This window comes from Xiphophorus maculatus, chromosome 9 (assembly GCF_002775205.1).
Source record: "Xiphophorus maculatus strain JP 163 A chromosome 9, X_maculatus-5.0-male, whole genome shotgun sequence".
NCBI lineage: Eukaryota > Metazoa > Chordata > Actinopteri > Cyprinodontiformes > Poeciliidae > Xiphophorus > Xiphophorus maculatus.
In genome coordinates, this window is record NC_036451.1 from 8,406,280 (window position 1) to 8,429,042 (window position 22,763).

The 22,763-nt window shown below is 36.6% G+C and overlaps 1 protein-coding gene across 1 annotated transcript in view; it reads left to right on the plus strand.

Annotated features, from left to right (window-relative positions):
* Nucleotides 1-17,656, plus strand: part of nos1ap (nitric oxide synthase 1 adaptor protein) — a 124,258-nt gene extending 106,602 nt beyond the window's left edge. The window contains exons 8-10 of the mRNA XM_023339662.1: nt 610-771; nt 13,178-13,343; nt 16,489-17,656. Coding sequence (XP_023195430.1) covers nt 610-771; nt 13,178-13,343; nt 16,489-17,069 — 909 coding nt within the window. The 3' untranslated portion in view covers nt 17,070-17,656. The remainder of the gene's footprint in view (nt 1-609; nt 772-13,177; nt 13,344-16,488) is intronic.
* The last annotated feature ends 5,107 nt before the right edge of the window (nt 17,657-22,763 follow it).

Consider the following 22,763-nt stretch of genomic DNA (forward strand, 5'->3'; position numbering starts at 1 on the left):
TTGATTCATTAATCACTTGTTTTGTTATTTTACCTATAGGCATTCTCGTGTGCAAGTTTTTGTAAGCATGTTTTTGTTATGACGCTTATTTAGCCACTCATTATTTAAGAAATTACTGTCAGTATGTAGCGTTTTTGTCTGTTTACTTGTTAAAAGTAAAAATGTTATTTTTTGTTTATTAGATCTCTTACCTCCAACCTCTAAAGCTTTCACTATGGAAAAACACTCAATGTCATGGGAAACAAAAAAGAATCAGTTTAACAATTTAAATAGAATCTTTAGACAACTTTTCTTTCTTTAGACAATTTTTCTACCTCAACAATTATTACACATATTTACTTTCAGTGTCTTGTTAAAATAACAAACTAAACACAAAGATTACATGGACAGAAAATCAGATTTTTGCAGCACCTTGAATCCCTGGATGCCATTAGCTAAATATGGTGCACACAGCAGATTATTAGGACATACCACACAATATGTGTACATTATCAGGTATGAGAAGTCTGTGGAAAATGCAGCCATTAAAAAAATGCTTTTTCATACTAGACCCTGATTGTTTTTTTTTTATGGTAGAAATGATGTGTGTTTGGTTTTTCCTGCTCTCAGGTTTTGGAGGAGCCTTCTCTTCTGATGTCCAGTCCCAGGATGCTGCTCCCAGCGTCGGGCACGCTGCCTCCCGGGGCTCCATTGTCTGTCCACCACCAGATCCAGCTGCTCCAGCAGCAGCTTCAGCAGCAGCAGCAGCAGACTCACGTCGCTGTAGCACAGGTACAATTATTTATGTACATTCCTCTAAAAATCTAGATGTGGTCACTATGATCAGGTTTGCAAGAGTGGTCATGACAACCTTTCTTCTATAAGCACATGTTTGTAAAGCTAGATTTTAAAATGAACAGAAAGAGACAGAAGTTTCAGATATGACTTCATTTCACCATAAGTCTCAGTCTGCGCTTGAGCTGTACAAACATGAAAGAAGCCTTATTAGCAATTTGAACACACTTGAGTTTCTGCATATTGAACCTTTGATATTGAGTGAAGTTCAGGAAATGTATAATTATTTAAATGTTTTTTTATATAATTACAAATGTGGTTTGCTGCTAAGATACTTTTACAACATGATACTATAAGTAATTGAAATGGAAAGAAGACTGAAATGTACTGAGGGGTTCAGAGATTTTACAGCTTGAGCATCTACAGTTGAAACAAGGGTGAATAACCTGATTTTTGATTCATGAGTCGAATCAATTCCCACAACACTCCCACAGTGATAGAGTGTGTATTCTGAATCTAAAGAACCTCAAGGCTAAGAAACTTCTGCTTCACACCTAAACGGGTTCAGGCGCTCTTAAGCGGCGTGCTCAGACTGAAGTTGTTGAGTTTTTTACCTGAATGGCTGTGAACAAACTGCTGCCACAGCTGATGGCTCACAAGTCTGGTGTGAGCAGGGCGATACATAAATGTCATTAATTATAAGTGAGGAGAAGCCAGAGGTTGCTGTCCACTGGCAGTGATACCCGTGTAAATTTTTTTAATGAGTCAGAGTTTTGGCACATGAAGCAAAGTGCTTCACTTCCCTTTAAATAGGTTAAATGTGTGCATGATTTTGAGGGGGTTGCGGCCGACCTCGGATCTCATGTCATTTAGCAAATGGCTGAGTCTGTAATGTGATCTGCTGCTTAGAACATCTTTGCTGTCCACTTTACCCAATTAAACAAAATTTTAAAAAGGAATAATGTTTATAGGTTTCCACCTATAAACTTTGATCTCTAATACATGGATATCCAGCTTTAAAGGTGTAAAGTTGACATCTATGATATGACCCAAAAGTTGACAGTGACAGTGATATGTATGCAATCACCCTACTTTTTAATGATTTTCTGGTTGCCATCAAGGTTCAATTTCAAATGTATGGTGTTCTGATGTCCACTGTCTTCAGACAGGTGAATTTAATTTGGTTGCACACAACACCGAAGTGTTTGCCTCCACATTTGGAGGCGAACAAAGCCAAATCCGCAGCTATTTGTCTGGGCTCTCGAACATCCGTGGTCCACATAGTCTCTGGTAGACAAACTGTCCCTAACTTTTCAGAGTGAAGTTGCCTTTGACTTCTTTGCAACAGCAATAATAAAGAAGCAGAGATCAGTCTGGCACAGGTCAACATTTGAAAACAATTCCCTGTAAATGTATTCACACTTTGTCTGCATTATAGATGAGAAGTCAAAGAAAGAAGGAACACATATACTGCACATAAAGCACGAGTTTATGTGCTTTGGGAATTTTCTTGTTTATTTGTTTTCTGAAGAACTGAAACATATGAAATTCAAACTGCTCCCCCTGAAAACATGTTTCCCTGAAGTTTGTGTTAGTTTTATGTCAGGAAGATGTTGTTGGATCTGCTGGGTTTTCTGCTTGTCACAAAAAACACTGTAGAATGATGTTCCTTTAATTTATAATTTATAGATCTTAAACACCAAGTCTCCTCTGATTTTATAGAGTTGGAGGCTCTAGTGAGTTATATAACCACAACAAAACAACTTCAAAGAATTGTAATAAATAAGACAAAAACTGATTTTATGTCAAACAATATTTCTTCACATGTCATCTGTTTAAGAGAAAGTGCACAAACACCTTTTTCTCTAATGCAATGAGACACTATCATGAGATTTCCAATATGCTTGTAAAACAATTTTATTTCTAAATTTACTTAGGCTTGTTTTGTAAAATTGATTTTCTAAAACAGCTTTTCTAAATGAATCCTTTTATTCATTTAGGTACTTTGATTAGATTTATCTTGGGCAATAATGTCGATGTAATTTTCTGTAAAAAAAAAAAAAAAACTGTTTCTTTGGACAGAAAGGTGCGTCAGTTAAACAGAGAAACGATACAAATCCAGCTTTCAGCTTAAAAGATTCAAAAGGCTCCCTCATAGCTTGGCGCTTTGGATCCCCAGTGGATGGTGTCCAGTGAGTCATACATGTATCCCTGCTCCAACACAATCGTTGACTTATTTCTAAAGTCTGTGACCAAATTCTAGAGAGGCATGAATAAATAACTTATTTGTGCATTTGTCTTTTGATTAAACTTTTTACCACATTTTGTTTTAGGATTTTTACCTTTTAAAAAAGGTTTAAATGAATTAACATTTTCACAATTTACATCAATAAGCCTATTTATGCACTATGCAAATCATTGCATCTGTAGCCTCCTTCACATTTGTCTCTGGTTTTTGCCTTACAAATCTTGGCTTATTAATCTCACCAGCTGCTAAGTGCTGTATGAAAATAAAAAAGAAGAGTGTTTTCTGCTTGCTCATTATGAAAGGAATTATCATAAGAGATGTAGGGGGGACTATTTTCACTGTGGACACCCTCAGTTGCTGAAACTGCCTCTGATTTTATGGCTCTGAGAGGAAAACTAGAATCATTTTTGTTGTTGAGACCTGATGAGGAGGCTGGGCAGAGGCCACAGTAAATGGAAGTAAATTAGTGAGATGGCCAGCCCTAACCACAGCTCACTTGGAGATGAGTGGAAATTGAGATATTTAATGAAGTAGTGAAATTGAGGGGGTGTGATGGTTACCTGTTTGATGATGAAAGCTGGCAGTGCAGCTGCTGCTCTGTCGCTGCATGATGGAGCTCATGTCTTACTGTAGTTCACATGTTCAGAAATTCACTCTGTCTCATTTTCTTGCTTTTATATATTCTTCTTACTTGTCCTTCAACCTCGTGCAAAATCTTATCTAACTCTTTCAAGAGCTCATAATACTGTCTAAGATATGTATGATAAGAGTTTCACTCACAGTTTGGACTAGGTGTCAAATGCCCCAGTAATAGCATATTGTACTTGACTTGACTCTTGATCATTCCCCCCCCTGTGGGCTCTATTCTGGATGTGCCAGCTCCTTGCAAATGAAATTGTTTACATATACATCTCTGGTCTGCATCTGTACCAAATAACTTCCAAATCATATATTTCTTTTTGAGTGCTTAACTTATTGCACCCCCTATCTTCACAGCAAATCGTATTACATAGTTGGACATACATTACGTTGACAGTATTCACTTCCTCTGATCTTCTTCATGTTTACTGTATGACAACAAAGTGACTGTGTGAGAGGAACAGGAAAAGGAGAGAGAGAAGCAGAAATCAACATTGTTTAAACTCTGCTGGATACAAATTGTTTCAAGTACATGGCAACATTAACAGAGCATTCAGTCAATGACTCTTCAACAAGAAGCTTTAAATCAACATAAAAAAAGTTGGTTAAGTCATCTTATTTAACTAACTTATCTCAGCCAGGACACTTGACCTCACTCTAGATGATCAATGCCAAGTAGATTTAAAATTATGTCCAAGTTAGTTGGATGCACAGTTGGAGACTCCCTGGGAGAGTCAGTGGTACCGCGGCTGGGCTTAGCAACCTGCAGGTAAACCCCAAGTTGACTGGGCAGAGGTTGCTTCAAATGGAACATCTGCAATCCACTAGGACACACAGCAAGGATTTCCAGGTCCTCAGTTTCGGCTTCAGGAAAGTTTAGAACTGCCATATTCACTAACAGCTACTCTTGAAAGTTCTCCTGGTAGCTCTTCAAAAGTTGCAGAAGTCCTTTCGTCATTCAACAGAATTAGAGATGTGGTCCAATCAGTATGTTTGAATAAGCAGGCTCAACAGATGAGGGAAGACCCTTTATTCCCCATCTTCACTTTCAAACATGATGGCTTGAACTATTTTCTAAAGAAATTTTGAATATTAAAATTCAGTGTATGAAAGCACAATGCTAGGAGCGAAAATCTCCAAAAAGCCTTACAGCTGCAATTACATTGAAAGGTATTTCTACAAAGTGTTAACTCAGACAGGGCTGAACACTTCCGCAATTTGTGTACTGTACTTGCCTTGTCAGGCAAGACAAACTATGAGAAAGATAAGATATACATTTGTTTATTCTTCCATCTGGTCAAATCTATAAAATGGAAATGATTGCTTTTGTAAGTCACTGTAATGTCGTGCTATATTCAACTAGAAGATTAAAGGTCCGATCAATTTTCTGCTCCATTTCATTAACTGTTTCTCCAACACACCTTCCTTGTGTAGATATTCCACATATCTCAGCTGCTCTATAAGCACATTTCTAATGGTTTCCATGTCATGAGACCAAAATGACAATTTTCCCATCAAGCTTTTCCTCCAAATTGACAGAAATACAGGAGAAGTGGCTGTTGGAGGGTTTTCAAACGTTTTGAGATCAAAGAGAGCTGGCATGGGCAAGCAAAGCAGTGCTGGTAATCCTGTACAAGGAGTGCATCCTCAGCCTGTTGAGTCATAGCACACAACCAGTCCTAATCCCTTGTACTCTGTCGCTGTGTTTCTGTTTTGTCTGATAAGGAACTGTTGTTAGTTAAAAATCCTTCTCGTCTGGTAGCCACAGTTTATGAAATTTTCTTTTATTTAATTTATTTGTTTTAATCTGTGTTTTGCAGAATGCGCTCACTATAAATAACTTCCTATGCTTTGCTCATTCAAGACTCTTGCTCATCAGAGGTCTCAGAAAAAGACTTGCACTTTGGTTTATGTGATTTAAAGCGTTAGATAATGAAAACTGGTTTTAAAGGTGACCTATCATTCTTCACTGAATAGACTATAATAGGTCTATGGGCTATACAAAACTCATTACATCATACAAATCATTACATTTTTTGCACAAAATCTTTCTTAGATAATGAGATCTTAGTCTGTTCAGTTCTTCCTATTTTGAGCGCCTTTCACAATTAGTTGTTTTAGGACCTCTTGTCACTTTAAATCCAAAAAAAAGCTGCTACTGGCCATGGCCCCTCACTCAATATTTACACTCACACATAAAAATGGCTGCAAACATATGCACAATTATACAACCATACATCTTTGAAAACCATTGCTCTATAGCCATGTGCACAATCAACAAGAATGCATAAAGTGGTTTCTGGATGGTAAGTCAACAACAAAATACTTGTCTTTTCCAGCAGACATTGTACAGCGCATACTGTGGAAAAAAACAGCTGACCAAACTTTATGGGGCTCAGCTGGGGGTGGTAGGTAACCCAAGCTGGTTCCAGACACCAAAAAATATTAACTTATTGCCAAAAATCAACTGGGTCAATAATCAACTGGGTGGTTTTATTTATGCAATGAGCTATTCTTAGAAGCAGTAGAAACCCCAATGGAAGTATGAAAATGTGCAAAATGTGAATTTTGCATAATTTCGCATAACATTTTTACTTTATTATCTCATTGAATTATCTCAACAATAAACTAAAACATTATTATACCTATATTCTGACCAAATGTGAATAGAATAAATCCTTGAATCTTAATTAAAGGAAGTAGTGGTCAAATTTTATATATATATATATATATATATATATATATATATATATATATATATATATATATATATATATAGTTGACAGTGAGAGAAGAGGCTTGATAGAGAATTTCCTAGCCTTTTTAAAACAAAAAAATATGTATTATAAATACAAAAACTGTCCTTGGTACTGGTCTTCTGGGAAATAGTCTTTGAACAATGAAACTGATGAAAGCGCTCCCTAATTAGAGCTTTAACGAGTTGTTTCAGGTGCTCCAAGCTTCTTTAATTTTAGGACACTGATAAGAGAACAGACTCTTACGGGTTGCAGAAAGTTCATTATTGGAAACAATCGTGGTGAAACAAAAGTCATTCACCTTTGTAATTGGCACTTTGTCTGTAGTTTTTGTTGTTAGTTAAAGACATCATTTTCTCTGCTTCAGCTTGAAAGGAATTTCTTTCCAAATGAGCAGGAAATTGCCTGCACATGAGTTATAATGTAGGCCATGCAGGAGTTTTGATTGAACTTACACTCTGTATTTTGTTTTGTTTTGTTGCTCATTGTGCTGTTTTGTTCATTCATTATCCATGTTATCATTATTGAACACATTATATTATGTTTTAGGTGCCACATAACATAAGGCATTTCCTCCATTTGGGTTCCACAAATAAGTTGTGTTGGCCTCAAACACCGTCTGATATTTAGTATATTTTATGGTGGATTCTTTTGTTTATAAAATGACTAGGTCCTGTTGCTGCAAAATATCTCCAAACCATGACACTCTGGAAAGTAGAAGGTTTTCAAAGTTTTTACTTTGTGCTGTGCTGACTTGATAATATTTTTATAACCACTGACTTGGTTAAATGTCTGCTGATTCAGCTAATGTTGGCCTATAAAGACAAACATTATTACTGACGATTAGTACAATTTTCAATTATTGCCATAGTATGTTATCCAAACACACTGGGGATAAAAGGGTAATTCTGTAAGAAAATGTTACTCATGCTCCATGTTTGTACTTAATGTTATTTCCTGGAGCAATAATGAAAATAAAATGCACATAAAAAGGAAACTGTGATGCATTAAGACACAGTGGGTTGACTAAATCTAATTACAACCTGAAGTGACAATAATTAGTTTCTTGTGCTTTATCTTTTTTTGATGTCTGATTTTGGTTTGCTTCTTCACTCATAAGACATTGTGCTATCTTCACATTAAAACATAGGTCAGACTCTTAAAATAAATATATATTTTTATCAATTGTAGCATTGTTTACTCACGTTTCTACCAAGAGTCAATCAATGTCTCAATTGCAGCCACTGCAGGCATTAACCACAGGGATGACTACAGCAGATTCTGTATGAAAAACAGTGCAGAGTCTGATGTCCTTAGCAAAACTTCTCTCTTCATCATCTAAGATGGTGTCCTGTCTGTGCTAAATTACATCAGCCTTGTTATCACTGGGGTGTCGTTCTTTATAAATTAATTCTACAAAGGTCACAACACAATCTGAACTCATTGTTTTTTGTTGCAAACTATAGAATTAATAAAAGCAGATGATTTTCTCCCTCAGCTGTGAATTTTGAGTCAGTCCCATACATCTCCAACAGAATGGCTCCTTGTTAAACAAGGAGTAGAGTGGTATGGATTTATAAGAGAAGAAACACTCAGACAAGTTCCCCTATTGGACAGAAATGTGGTACAGCAGAGAAGAAATGGAAAAAGGAAAGTGAGAGAAAATATCACTAAAGGAACTCAAAATCAAAAGATTTGAGGCAAATATTTTGTTTGGTAAAAAAATGAACAAGAAATACCATTACTCACAAGAGCTGCATATGTTTTGCACCTTCCTCTATATTGTCTTCATAGATGGTTTAAAACTATTAAGATGTATTACTAAAATGCTTAAGTTAAAAAAAAAGTTATTTCTATGTTTACTTAAACGTCTTAAAGAGGGTTTGAACACATTTGTGTGTATTGTGATGCCAACAGCTTCAAGGACTGGGTTTTTCATGGTTGAGCAGCTGGGTCCCCAAATCGTAGCTCACCAAGTTTAATGAAAAGCATTGGATGGATCAGTGTAAAGCACATCACCACTTGATTCTAAAGCAGAACAGTATTCTCTGGAGTGAACAATCATGTTACTCTTTCTGTTAATCATTCAGATGAAACAGTCAGGGTTTGACAGTTGCCAGGAAAACAGTTCCTGCCTGACTGAATTGTGCCAAGTTCTAGAGGGGAAAACATAGTGTTGAGGTTGGTCCTGAGGGGCTCAATCCCAGTGAAAGAAACCCTCTGTGCTGGGCCATACAGACTTACTCAATGAATTAGAATATTATTGAAAAGTAAATTTATACCATTAGCTCAATTAACAGTGAAACACAATGTCTAGATTAATTTCACACAGATAGCGTAATTGTTAAAATATTTTTGGAAATTTCATTTTACGGTTGAGGAACAATCCCTACCAGTACCAACATGACTCCATATAAGTGCATAAAGAAATATCCATAAGGATGAGCTTGATGTGGAATAACATGAATAGTCTGCACAGAGCCCTCAACCACAACTCAATAGAGAACCTGTGATAAATTGGAGCCAAAACTGTGAGCCAGGCTTTCTCATCCATCATCACTGCCTGAAGTCATAAATTCTCCCCTGAAAGAATGGTCAAATTTCACATAAACACACTCGTATACCTTGTGGACAGCTTTTCCAGAAGTGTTGAAGCAATAGGTGAGTTAACTGGGAAAATAAAGCCTGTGTAACAATGGAATATCATCAAAGTATCTGTGTGTGTAAAGACTAAAGTCTCCATAATATTGATCATAGAATGTTTATACATTAGTCTCTATATTAAAATGGTTGCTCTATTCCCTTTTTGTTAATAATCACATGGCAGTTAAACATTGATATTGTGGAGAATTATCTTTTCTCCATTAGGTTCTTGATATTTGAGGTTTCACGAAGAGTCAGTGAGTTGAATTCATGAATTCCATTTATTAAGACTAAAATACAGCTGGTCCATTTGCTCATGCTATTCTTATGGGTTAATAGAGCTAAATAGCATTTGTAATTCTCTTTGTTAGCCTCTATCTAAGCTACGCCCCAAAAGAGAGTGTTCCCTAATGTGTCATTTCCTTTAACCTTAGTTTTGAGGGTGTGTTTTTAGAGATGTGGCAAAAATTACTTTCAGAAGTTAAAACAAGTATCAGAAATTAAGAAAAGAGATTAAAGGGACTTCACTGATTATGCCCATTTATTTACCCATCTTATGATGGCTATTTCTGACAGGATAATGCACCGTGCTCCAAAGCATTACAACTTATTCATTGTGCTGCAATGCCCTCCAAAGTCACCAAAACTCAATTCAATGATCACTTTTGAGATGTGGTGGGACAGATATGCAGTAACCCCTTGATGTTTTTATGTAGATACAGAGCAAGATTTCTTAGAAATACCTCCGATGGATTATTAAATTTATGCCACATCAAATTTAGGTAAGTCTGATTTTAAAAATGCCCAACCTGGTAGCAGGTGTACTTAAAATGTGGCAGGTTATTCAGTAAACAGCCAGCGCACCAACTGATTGAATGAGTAAAAATTATTGTCATGATAATTTTACAGCTATTTCAGTGTCTCTCAGAACAAGCCTAATTCTTAAGCCCATCCTCCACTTTTCAGAGCACAGCAGTGTTTCAGAATATTGGGCTGTCCTTGGTGTATTGTTCCATTTTCAAATACTTTGTTGTGTAGTCGATATTTATTTATTTTTTTGCTGTTTTCTTATTTGATATTTGTTACCCTTGACGTCAGGAGCAAAGAGCCTTTGTGCTGCCATGGTAACCAGCTACGTGTTACCACTTTGTGCTGAAATGAGGAAAAAAAACAGGGAATCATTATGCTTTTCAATGGCGTGTATCTCTACACGAGAAGCCTTGATTTGCCGCACCTGTCTTCTCTTCACATAAGTATTGGTGGGTTTCTCTTCAGCCACGCTTAGCTTTGATTTAGTCATTTTTACACTCAAAGCAGCATATAAAATGTCTTACAAGAATCTGTTAGAAAATCTGGAAACAAGGTAATATTAAAAGTAATGAGCCCTTCCTGACTTTTACAGCCTAAATTAGATGTTTTTTCTTCATGGATTTCTGGAAATATTTCCCCTCTTTTTGCCTCAGTTCTTCTTTGCATCCTAGTCTACTAGTGTTTGAAGCTTTGCTGGTCTGTGACTAAGCTCCAAGGTTAAGCCAAATCAAATCATTGAGAAGTACGCCGCCTCTTTTGTCAGAAAATCATTAATAAGTGGTCTGCCTTAATGCTGAGCCTCTTTTAAACTTCTCTCAGATTAGAGACTTTTGAGATTTTCTCCTTTGAACTTTTTGAAAGCAGTTACATGGCTGCAAAGGTGTCTAGTTAGAATGTGAGGTGGTGCAGCAAACATTTGTGAAAACAAAGTAGTTGCTGCTCACACAGGAACTAAATATGAGTATGTATTTGTAATTTTGTGTGCAACAACTGAAGGGTGTCTGCCTCGATTTTTAAATAAATGATTCATTGTGTAAAACTAGTTTTAGCCTTTCATACCTAAATTGAAATGGAGTCTGCTTTAATCTGGCAAACCACAGCAGACTGTGGCATTAAGGTTACATGAGGATCAGAGCTGTCACTCGAGCACCATGAGTGCTCTTTGAACATTTTATAGTGGCACAATAATTTCAGCACAAAGATCTTATATTTTTGGACAGTCTATTACATTTTTTATTTGAATACTGAAGTTAGTTTAAAACTAATCAAAAAGAGTTCAAAAATGTACCCAACAGTCAAGATTAGTTGTGTGCACATCACATTGTATCAAGTAGTGTGTTGGCTGCTATGATTATTTGTCACCTGTTTTTTTTTTTTTGCAACCGGCATCTTGTATCTCTGATTTTCACATTACGAGAATCTTCTTAAAATCCTCTGCAGTCATTCAACTTTTGAGACCTTTGAGGATTTGAGAGGAAATTCAATACTCACTGTATATTTTTAGAGATAAAAACAGGATGTTAAGGAGAACATAATTAAGCTGTTTACTTCTCCTAATCAATTACTACAATATCATTTTTGACTTCACTTTACATCATTAGTAAGTCTGTATCTACACTAGCAATAGCAAGTATGTAGTTGATATAAGATACTGCATAGAGATTAGCCTTTTAAAAGATCCAGTTTCAAATTAATACTCTAATAAAATATTTAGTTCACATGCCCAAAACTGTCCAAATAAAAAATACAAACATTTTGAGAAGGTTGTGATTTACACTGCTGTTGTATTATTTAAAGTCAGTACTTGATCAGTAATTCAGGCGCAGCCAGTAAAATGTGTAAAAGCACTAAAATAAATTAACATTCTATTACACTGGCATAGTCTCCAAAATCCAAAAAAACTAACCGTTAATTTGAACACATTAATGAGGTGCAGAAAACAGTCATATTATTTGTAATTTTTTTTTTCTTTTTCCACAAAGCCACAGCACACTTATTAGCACCCCTGCTGTTATAGTTTGTATGCCGTTTACCCATTTATTCTGCTCATGTACCATTTTATAAGTTTTTCATGGAGCGAAAGGGATCACTTCATTCTGCTCTCCTCAAACTACAAGTTTTATGTCTGTGGGCTGAGAAAGTCATGGAAGACAACCTATGTTGTGTCTACCGAACCTTTTCTATGTTTAATTTTCTGTTTTGGATAATTATCCAACTAAAATGCTGAATGATAACCGCTGTTAGTTATTTGTTACACAGTTATATTTTTACGGCACAGTTTTATTTCTACACGCTAAAGAATTAGGATCTTCTGGCCTTTTGCAAAATTACCAGGGCTAATGGGCAGAAAACAGGCTCACAGTTGGGTCTGCACTTTACAATGGATAAATGTGCTTCTCCACATTTTCATCATTTGTTACATGCCAGCAGGAATGTTTACCACCAAAAACCCTAACTCCAGTTAAAGTCACAAACTGTTAGGTAAACTTCACACATTTGCTTGTAATATTTGTCTGATGCTTTTCTGTCCAAAGCAAATGCCAAATAAGGATGTAAAACTTAATTACTGTAAATCAATGTTAACAATCAACTACTTAGAAGGAGCACCACTGGTCAGGTTCTCCCAGGGGTAACACTGTAAAAATACTGTAGAGTTCAGACATAAAGAAAAGTGCACAATGAGTAGAGGCACTCTTAAGAGCAGGGTGTTCAAGACTATTTAAGATAGACAGAGACACCCCTGCTCTGGTAGTACTATGTATATTTTTGAGGGTAGCACAGATAAATGTGTTTTACCTGGCATGATCCTCCAGTAAAAGCTTAGGATGTTCTTTTTGGTTTTTTAGTCATTTTAGCCCTCTTCTAAGTGCAAATGTTTCTCAAATGTAGAACTCCTTCCACTCCTGGTATTGTGCTCTTGCTCTTGCTCTTGATCTTGAGCGATGATTCTACCTCAGTAGTCCCCACTGGATTATCACTGATTGATCTCTTCGATTCTGGCTGTGAAAGAACTCAGATGGTTTTGTGACATTAGCTCCAAACTGCTTTGATTAAATTCAGTGCAGTTTAAATACTGCAGAGGATCAATCATTCTCTCCTGTTGATCAGACTCAGCCATGTTTTTAAAGCTAAATCCTCAGCAGATTTCTAGGCTTGGCGTGGCAATGGACTTCACATTTAGTAGCTTATGTTATGGCTATGTTAAAGGATTTCTGTAACAACGCTTGTCTGATCAACCCATTATCTCTCTCTGTTTCATATCTACTACCTGTACCCCAATTTCACCCCCTTTCATCCATCAATGAAGGTCCATCTTCTGAAGGACCAGCTAAGCGCCGAGGCCACAGCTCGGCTGGAGGCCCAGGCTCGAGTCCATCAACTGCTGCTCCAGAACAAAGACCTGCTGCAGCACATCTCCCTGCTGGTTAAACAAATCCAGGAGCTAGAATCAAAGATGGTTGGACCAAATTCCAGTAAGTTAAAATCTCATTATTTACATTTATTATTTACAGTGGGTTAGAGTTGATGGGTTAGATGTTGATAAGTCAGGCATGGCCATCAAATGTATGTTCAGCAGGATGAAACCCATTTTGGCATGTAAGCTACCCTCCTCCCTACATCCGGCTACTTCGTCCCAGTCTGACCTCTTCCTCAGTCTGTCCCAAGGTCACATGTTTTCTCTACAACGAATCCTCCTGAATCTCTAACTTTCCCTTACGCACAGAGATATAAACTTCTTTTAGTAGCCCCTTGGGCTGGTAGAGTTATTATCTCTGCCACCACATGCAGACAATGCGGTCACATTAATCTGGGCTGCGTGTGGATGTCAGCAGAAACCTCAAGCAGATCCTAGTGGGTGGATTCAGCTGACAAATTTTACATTATATTGTCATTAGTCCTTCAAGATACTAGAGTAAATACAGATTTTCCATTAATCCTATTTTTCAAAAGACAGTCAGTAGCTGCAACATCAACAAGAAAGAAAACACACTGGTAAACCTTTAGACAAAATATCAATGTTGTAATATTAAAAAACTTTATAACTGTCAAATTGCTGTACGTTTATTGACAGCAGTCAATGAAAACAAAAAGATATCCAAATTTATTGCAATTAACATAAGTATCTGCACAATCGTGGGCACAGAAATTAGGTTTTCTTTTCTTTCAGTTCACTCAAAAATTGCAATCAGTTGGTTTGTCTCCTTTAACCCTACTGTATTGTAACACATTTGAGTGATGCTTTCACAAAATGAATCTTTTATCTAAGGTTATTCTGCTCAGTCAAAACTGAAGATTCATGAAACATGCAAGAGAGAAATGCTCCAAAAGACTCCAAACAAATAACAACAAAACCTTTGGGCATTGTCCATATCCAACAGCCCAGTTGCAGAGTGCATAAAGGGCTTAGAGTAGGGATTAGTTTTGGACCAAGTCACAATATAAAGTTGGCCTGCAGACACAGTTGTAGAAATTCTAATAAAAATCAAGCTCATTAAATGTAGGATTAAAAAAACACGAGTGAATACGTATTTAGTCACCTTTCTGTTTGTGCTCAGAAAGATGGCAGTCCTCAAACTCTCTTCCTCTGTGAAGCTGCTGCTATTCATGGTAAGAGAGTTGAGTATGTTTTTCTATTGAACTCTTAGCTTTCAGATTTTTTTTTTCCAGACTCAACACACATCCTACTGATGTTCAGCTGTCGCAGACCCCCCTCTGTCCTCTCCAATGCCTTTCTTTGCAGCTTTGTGCATTTTAAAGCCTCTTCTTTGACTATTCAGACAGACAATCTTCTCAGCAACACCACAGCCCAGTCTGCCCTCCAAATGTCACTCTGCAGGAAACAATCTTTAATCTTTTCAGCAAATATTCCAAACGTGAAGCTTTGCTTATTACTCCCTAGGCAAGTTGGACTTTTTAATATGCTTCTCTGTCCACACTTGAAAACTTTCCGCGGACATGCTTAAAGGTTATTGTTTTTTCTGATACGTAAAGTGGAAGAGATAGGTGCTGGAAACTAATCTGTCACATTTACTACTCAAGAGCTCTCAAAGTCCAATCCTGTATGTGGAAAGTTTTTAGATCGTCTAATGTAAGTTAAACATTTAAATTAGACAGACACATCTTGCAGTGATAGTGCAACCCATTTACTGTTGCCGTATTAACAGTGACAAGCTTAAATTGCACTAATCCAAGTCAACATTATTAGTCATTTTATTGAAATCGAAGAGCAGCTTGACCAAGATGAGAGGTTTATTCAAACAATGTACAAACAGGTAACATTATTTAGCTTTAAATGGCTCTATCTTCAACAGAAATCAGAACTTAAAGCATTTAAAAGATTTAGACCATAATTTAAAGAGTTGTTTTTCAGTTTTGTGGTATATGCTTCAATTACTTCCATGGTTCCGTGTATTAAATCCAGTACCTAGACATGCAAACTGTTTCTGCAAACCTTTGTAAAAGAACTGGACACTCAGGGGCTCAGTAATTTCAATCTTAATGCTGTGATATTAGGCCAGCTCAACATTAAGTCCATTTATGTCAAATACTGTACATGGCATTGTAATACAGTGGAAGTGACTGGGAATGGCAGCCACCCTGTGTTTTTCAAGGCAAAAGGCCTTGAAAAACAGAGCAGCTCCAGTAGAAGCCTAGCCACAGAGAGGACAAAGGTCACTAACTCAACAATAGCTAGAGATCTCCAAACTGTACATAATCTTCTGATTTGCTTAAGAGTACTGCATAGAGGTTTTGATAAAATGGGTTTCCATAATTGAGGTGCTGCTGCCAATGCTTAGTTCACAAAGTGTACTACAAAATGTTGGATAAAACGGCCCTAGAGTCTACATAAGTCTAGGATCATGTAGATACATGACTGTCAGTTTAATGGACAAGTCTGAGTTTGTGACTTTAACTGGAGAATAATACTTTCCTAATTGCATTCTCTCAAGTATAAAGTTTGGTGTGAGAGCCAAGTATTCCATTCAAACATCGGTGCCTGACCTCACAAATATACTTCTGAAAGAATGGTAATAAAAAAATCTCATTACAACACACTGCTAACCATTGTGGAAAGCCTTCTCATAGGTTTTCAAGTAGTTAAAGCTTAAAATGATTGGCCTGACATCATAATAAACCCCATGGATAAAGAATGGGGTGCTTATCAACTGTGTGTATTATGTAGGCAGACAAGTGAATCCTTTTGTGAGACACAGACTATATATAATTTAGCAATCCAGTCTCAGTTTTGGTTAAGAAACAAAAGTTGGAAAACTTTGTAAACACTGTTCTAATATATGTTTGAACTTTAAATTTGAACCTGAAAACATGGACAATTTCTAAACAGTGACACAAAATACTTCACTGAGTGCCACATGATGATGATGAAATACTGTAGGCCACAATTGACCTTTCTTGCTGTAAAAGAGACTCCAGTGATTTATGTTGTTAGAATTTATATCGCTCTGTTTCCAGCAATTCATTTTTATCTTTATGACATACAGTTGTCTTTTGAGAAGATGACTGATGGGAGAACAATGTAAATCAAGCAATCAATTCATTACTTGATCCATCCTAATATCCATCTTTTCATCTTTTCCACTTGCCTCTTTTCTCCAGTGGGCTCTCAGGACAGTTTGTTGGAGATCACCTTCCGCTCCACGGTACCTCCAGTGATCTGCGATGCTACAACTCCCAAATCCGAGGTGTCAGACATCAACCTCTCTGCACTTGGCACTGGTGACGGAACCAGCAACGTCTTTTCCTCTACCAACGGGACTCTGGGAAGCCCCCTAGGTAGGGACCAATGTCTACTCAAACTGGAGTGTTTCCGTTTCCTCCCGGGACCACCGGGGTCTCCACCTCCCCGACTCCCTTCGCCTCCCCCATCACTCAAGTCTAACAAGCCAATGACTCAAGGTCGAGATGTGCCTAACACTCCAGCGAGCATCTTATCCAGAGAAGTGAAATCTTTGGACTGCCTGGAGTTCACCAGGTTTCGCGAGTCAGGTATCGCTTCAGAGTATGAGTCGAACTCAGACGACAGCGATGACAGGGAAGATGAGGGGGAGGACGATGAGGATGAGGATGAGGAGATGGAGATCTTTGGCTGGGGAACAGATGGGGAGACGTTGAGACTGCTCAATGCTCTCAACAAACAAGGAGCTCCTGACTGTCTGGGAGATGAAATAGCCATTTGAGGCTTTTTCTGTTTTGATGAAAACTCCTCTATTCCTGTCTTATTCACTTCAAATTTCTGTACAGCTAACATTTTGTGGACTAACCTCTGTCAGGTGCGCACAATTATTTATATGAGATTCATATAGTTATACCTCATGTACTTAAAATGATTAACAGTTTTCCAGTTACAGATTGTGTTTTTGATTTGTATTTTAGCTTCAGTGTTTTAGTTTGTTCAGCTTCTAAATTCACTTTCTTTTTTTATTTTTAATTTTAAAAGTAGCATTCATACCACTGTGAAATTTATAAAATGAAATAGGTCATCCGACATTACATGTTATGCAAAACTATTAGTTAGGTTTATCTTGATGTGTCATATCTCTCATTGAAATAAATCAAATTAAATATTTCTTACTGTCTTGATGTCGCACAGTGTTTTGGTCTGCAGAATGTGTCAGCTGAACATACCTTCTGTCAACAAAGAACAGAGTAAAAGAACAATTGAAACTGTTGATAGTAAAGAACAATACAGGTGGTTGCTTTTACAAATGTAAAATGTCAGAATGTCAATCTGAAGGTAGCACAAATTTAAATCAAATTGTGTGAAGTATAATTAAAAAATGTCAAGTACAAGCACGCTGCTACTGAAATTGGTCTGAAGCAAAGCATAGTCTTTTCTGCTCAACACACAAAATGGTAAATGGCAAATGTTCTGTACTTGTACAGCACTTTATCTTGACTTTACTCTACATTAAGGCATTTACTGATTCATGTACACATCCACATGCTGATTGTGTAAAGTTAATATAGTGAAGCCAGAGCTGCCCTAGAACAGCCTGACAGAAGTGAGGCTGTCATGCTCCAATACTACCAGATCTTCCAACCACCCGCAGCAGATCTATCTATGTTTTTCTCAGTTGGACATAGGATTCCAACAACAGAAGAACATGTACTATTATTGCACCAATTCTTAGTAGTTCAACAAGTAAGACTTTTCACAAACAAACACCTAATTTGTAATCAAAATGCCAACACCACTCTTTGTACGTTTTAGCATATTTACTACTTTAGCAAAACTCTTCACATTTCTGGCAATTCAGTTATTGAAATGCAAATTTTAAATTCATCACTCTTGGAAATATAATAACTTACTATTTATGGCATCAAAGCAATCCTTTGCTTTATTAATTTTGTGCCATTTTTAGTGGATACATGATGGCCTGTTCGTGTTTCCAAAGAAAGCCCAACTCATCGACCCACTGCCACCGTGCTCGACACTTTGTGGTGTTTGTGTCTAAATGTTCTACTGGGTTTTTTTCCTGACATGGTGCTGTGTCGCTTTACTAAATTTCCTCACTTTGTTGTATGTAATCTGTTCATAGAACACTTTTCAAGAACTCTTGAAAATTTTGCTGCCACATTCATCTAGAGAGTACAGCTTTTCTTTTTCAAAGCTTTCAAATTTTGGCATTCTCGTCTAGCCTTGTCATAATTGTCATGTCATAAAACGTCAAAGTTGAACATGCTAACTGTGGCATGCAGATTCTGGGATGGAGCTCTTGGGTGCTTTGCAGTTTCACTGTGCTTTGCAGACTCTCTTCAAGAATCTGTCTTAAGTTCCCAGTTGTCCAACTATAGCAATCTTAAAACCACTGGATCTTTAGAAAATGGGATTATATTACTATTAGGTTGCTACCTTCTTTGGTTTACGCTGAAATGAGAAAAACTTATATTTAATGGAGACATGTGACCAATGAGACAGGCTTACGTCATATGTTGTCTTGTCAAAAACATTCATCATCTTAAAACAGCCTAAGGATTTGAAAATGAGAAAAAAAAACATTAGGTGCTATTAAGATAAAGCAAAGTTTGAAAGCTGTAAGCAGACATCCGGTCAGACTAACTTGAGTCCTGCGTAGGAGAAAACAGTCATTTCTTTTTTTTACTGGAGTCGGTACATTAACTCTAATGCGTAAATTTTCAACAAAAGAGTTAGACTGAGTCATGCTTTTACTGCAGCGGTTTGTCATCTCTGTACAGGCGAGGTTCTCTCAGAGTTTTCCTAAAATCTGAAATATCTAAAATGTAAGATATAAATATCCTGGAAATGCACAAACATATTATGACTAGAATCAAAAATAAGAGTCTCCTTAGACACAAATCTATTTACAGGAAACGCTGTTTAAGAAGAGTACAGCAAACTGAAATATTGAGAGAGCAAATACCCTGAGAGCAAATAGTTTTGCAAACTCAAGCATATACTTCTATTTGCTAAAATCTAACATAGTCTTCCCTTTCTTTTCTGTGCCCCCCTTTTTAATTACACTCAAAGCTCATCAGACACACTGACATGCTTCCTGATTCAGGAGCTGAGCTTTGAATTTTATTGTATTTACTTATTTACTTATTTATTTATTTATTTATTTATTTATTTTAACAGATAAAACTTTAAAGTGAGAGTCCCTGTGTGCATTTATTTTCGTCTGTCTGTTTTTGAATAGGCAATGATGCTACGTGAAATCAAAATATATCAGAACATGATATATTGGGTTTGATATTAACATTCACAACATTTTTTCAGATTAGATCAGGGAGGAACCCAATTAGCCCTGGGAGTAGGTGAAGCAGGGTGTGAGACTGAAGAACTTGTATCTCTTGATGAAGTGGAAAGCAACTAATCTTGTCATGAAATTGCTACCTCTTGGCTCCAATTTATTGATGACTTTTGCTGCCATCTCTACTTTGAGGAAGTGGAATTGCTGTTACTCGGTTTATAATTGCTGGTTGCTTTTCAATAGAGATGTGTATCTGTACGTACAAATTAAGGTTTTCTGCACCGTCCCGCATGAACTTCTGTACTTGCCTTTTTGTCTGCCCTCTTTCTCTCTCCACAAATTCTACCCATTTCAATTGTCCACTATTTCCTTTCTTTTGTAATTTATGTAAAGCTGGGATTAGTTAGATCTAAAGGAACACTGCTTGTTTGTTTCCTTCATTGAACACAAACACAAAACTCCACAATAGTAGCTCACAGATTCAAGCTAAGAGTTGTCTCACTTATTTATATCCAGCTCTGGGTAAAGCCTAAGGGCACAATGATATATTACAGTAATAATTTCGATTCATGCTGAAAGCTAACAAGTTTTCATTTTGCACTTTGGTTTATCTGAGCAATATTACAGTTTTTGGCAATAACTCATCTGAGACTTAAAACAGGGTCGGGCCAAATCTCTAAGCGCTTAGCGTCTCTTTCACAGAGCTTTAGCCTGATGTGATCAAACCAACCAGTGGGAACTCTATGTTCAGAAGATACCAGTGAATCGAACTCTATGTAACTGCTTGCCTTTTGAATTAGTTCTTATTTGGGAATGAAAGAGATTTTGTTGTATGTAAAATTATATGAAGTCGGTACACATACAATACAGCTCTTTCCCCACTTATTGACACTTTGAAAACTTTGAAGAGAGAGACCTGGGAAAAACGTTTCTCAAATAACTCCAGAGCTGAGTGAGAAATATAGCAAATAGTTCGAAGTGGTTACAAAGTGTCCACAAAATCTCTTGGTAACCACAATCAAGTGAATGCTGTCTACCTGTCAACTGGTTGTCGGGGACACGTTGCAAGAAAGGCCTTTTTTCTTTGCTATTTTAATAAATGCCCATGTGTGAAGTTTGATGAATGCTAGTGAGATTTTAACTGGATTGGGTTGTGTTCACTGAGAATACGATTAGGTTTTCAGCAAAAATCAATCCAAGTGGATCTAGCATGAAACAAAAGATCAATTGGTTAAGTGTAGTGGAGGATCTGTCATGCTGTGGGCCTCTTTTTCTTCAAAATTGTTCAATAAATTTTATTTCTATATTTCAGCAATTCAAAGTGCTTTATATCGTGAAGACATGAAATCATCAGAAATACCTCTTCCAATTGTGAAACCATTACAGACATTACATTTTGTCAAGTGCTAAGAGAGCCTGACATCATAAACATTTTGATACACCTGGTTGTTTTAAATAGAATATGGTGTCCTCTGCCAGAAGCAGAAAGCAGGTTTCCACTGGGTCTTTTGGGAGACCAAAAATCTGCAGCATATTTAAATATGAAAATAGAAATAGTTCATTGGACACAAACCTTCTCTTTCTTGTCTTCCACAGCCAAAGTACCTCAATAGGATTGCTTTCTTCACTGAATTAATTTGATCAATTAAAAGAGTGATTATTCTTTTTTTTATATTGAGCTACTGCAATTTGGAGGGATTTATTGTTTTTTGCTTTTTATACATTCCTAGCAGGTGTGCCAGTGAGTTTCAAGTGTGCTCTGACTCAAATGTAATTGAAACAAAAGGATACCAACAGAAGAGTAAGATATGCTACAAGTTAAAAGGATTTCATGTCATAGTTTTCTGATTTATCTCCTTTGTGAATCAAGTAAAATAATATTGTCTGAGCTGCTAGCTAATCTGCTTGGATACCCTTACATCTTTATAAAAGTCATGACAAGACATTAAATGGAGGCAGATGGAGAGTGATATGCAGTAAAAATTCCTGATTGAAATCAGATGGAGGACATAAAAGTTCAGGATCATCGCTTTACAGGCCACATCTCGTACATATAAATTAATTTCCCATAAATTACTCGGACTCACTAGGGACAGACAGTTCCAAGTATGAAAAGTGCAAAGAACGACCTTTATGCTTCAGTCACTTCTTCATCATCTTTTATTTTCTCTTCATCTTTCTCACCCATCTTGTTTTTTTCTTTGCCAATGTCTTCAATGGTTTCAATTTATTTAATTTAAATCATATTTAAGCTCCCAACGCATTTAGCACTATATGATGTTTATATTCAAATGGAGACGTACTGTAGATTCCAATACATTCAAGTCAAGGCTATTCTCACTGACTCTAATAAGGCATTTAGAGTTCTGAGAAAGGCAGTCTTTTTGAATGTTATCGAAGCATTTAGGTTACTTGAATTATTTCAATGAATATCTTAAATTTACACAATCCATATTTTGACTCTAGTATTTCATGAAATTTCAGGAAACATCCTGAAACTACTATCCTATTGTTGCAACATTTTATTACCTAGCTGTAATAGAAAGTGCCACCAACATTTCTTTCTGCATTTCTGCGCTCATGATATTTACATTTTCATATTCAAAGAGGCTATGTTCTGCTCTGACTCTACACCCTCAGGGGTAAAATTTATTTTTGTCTTTGCCTTTTTTCACTTCATCAAAGGATATGAGTATTTTTTTAACTCGTGGGTCAACATTACCGTATTCTCTTCTTATCTTCTGAACTCAACTTTTTCTCTGACCTCTCCAAAATGTCAGACTGGCTTTTATATTTTTAATGCAGTCTCTTGTGCTTCTTCATGCATTTGTGATTCATGTTTTGTGACAGTGGAAAAAGGTATAGCCCTCAGCCTTTCACCTTGACAGATGGGGAGATAGTAATTACTTTGTATCATGCTTGTGGAAAACAGACTTATGAGAGCAACCTGTCAGAAAATATTAACCAATCTTTCATAGAATACATATGGTCCACTCAAGCTGAAACTGATTATAACAGAGAGGAGCTATTTGTGTTATTGGTTAATCTATTAGCTTGAATCATTACTTACATGTTATTCATTAAGCCTTTAATATGCATATTGTGTACATTCAATTGCACACAATAATTGTACACAATGTTGTGTACATTATAATATTT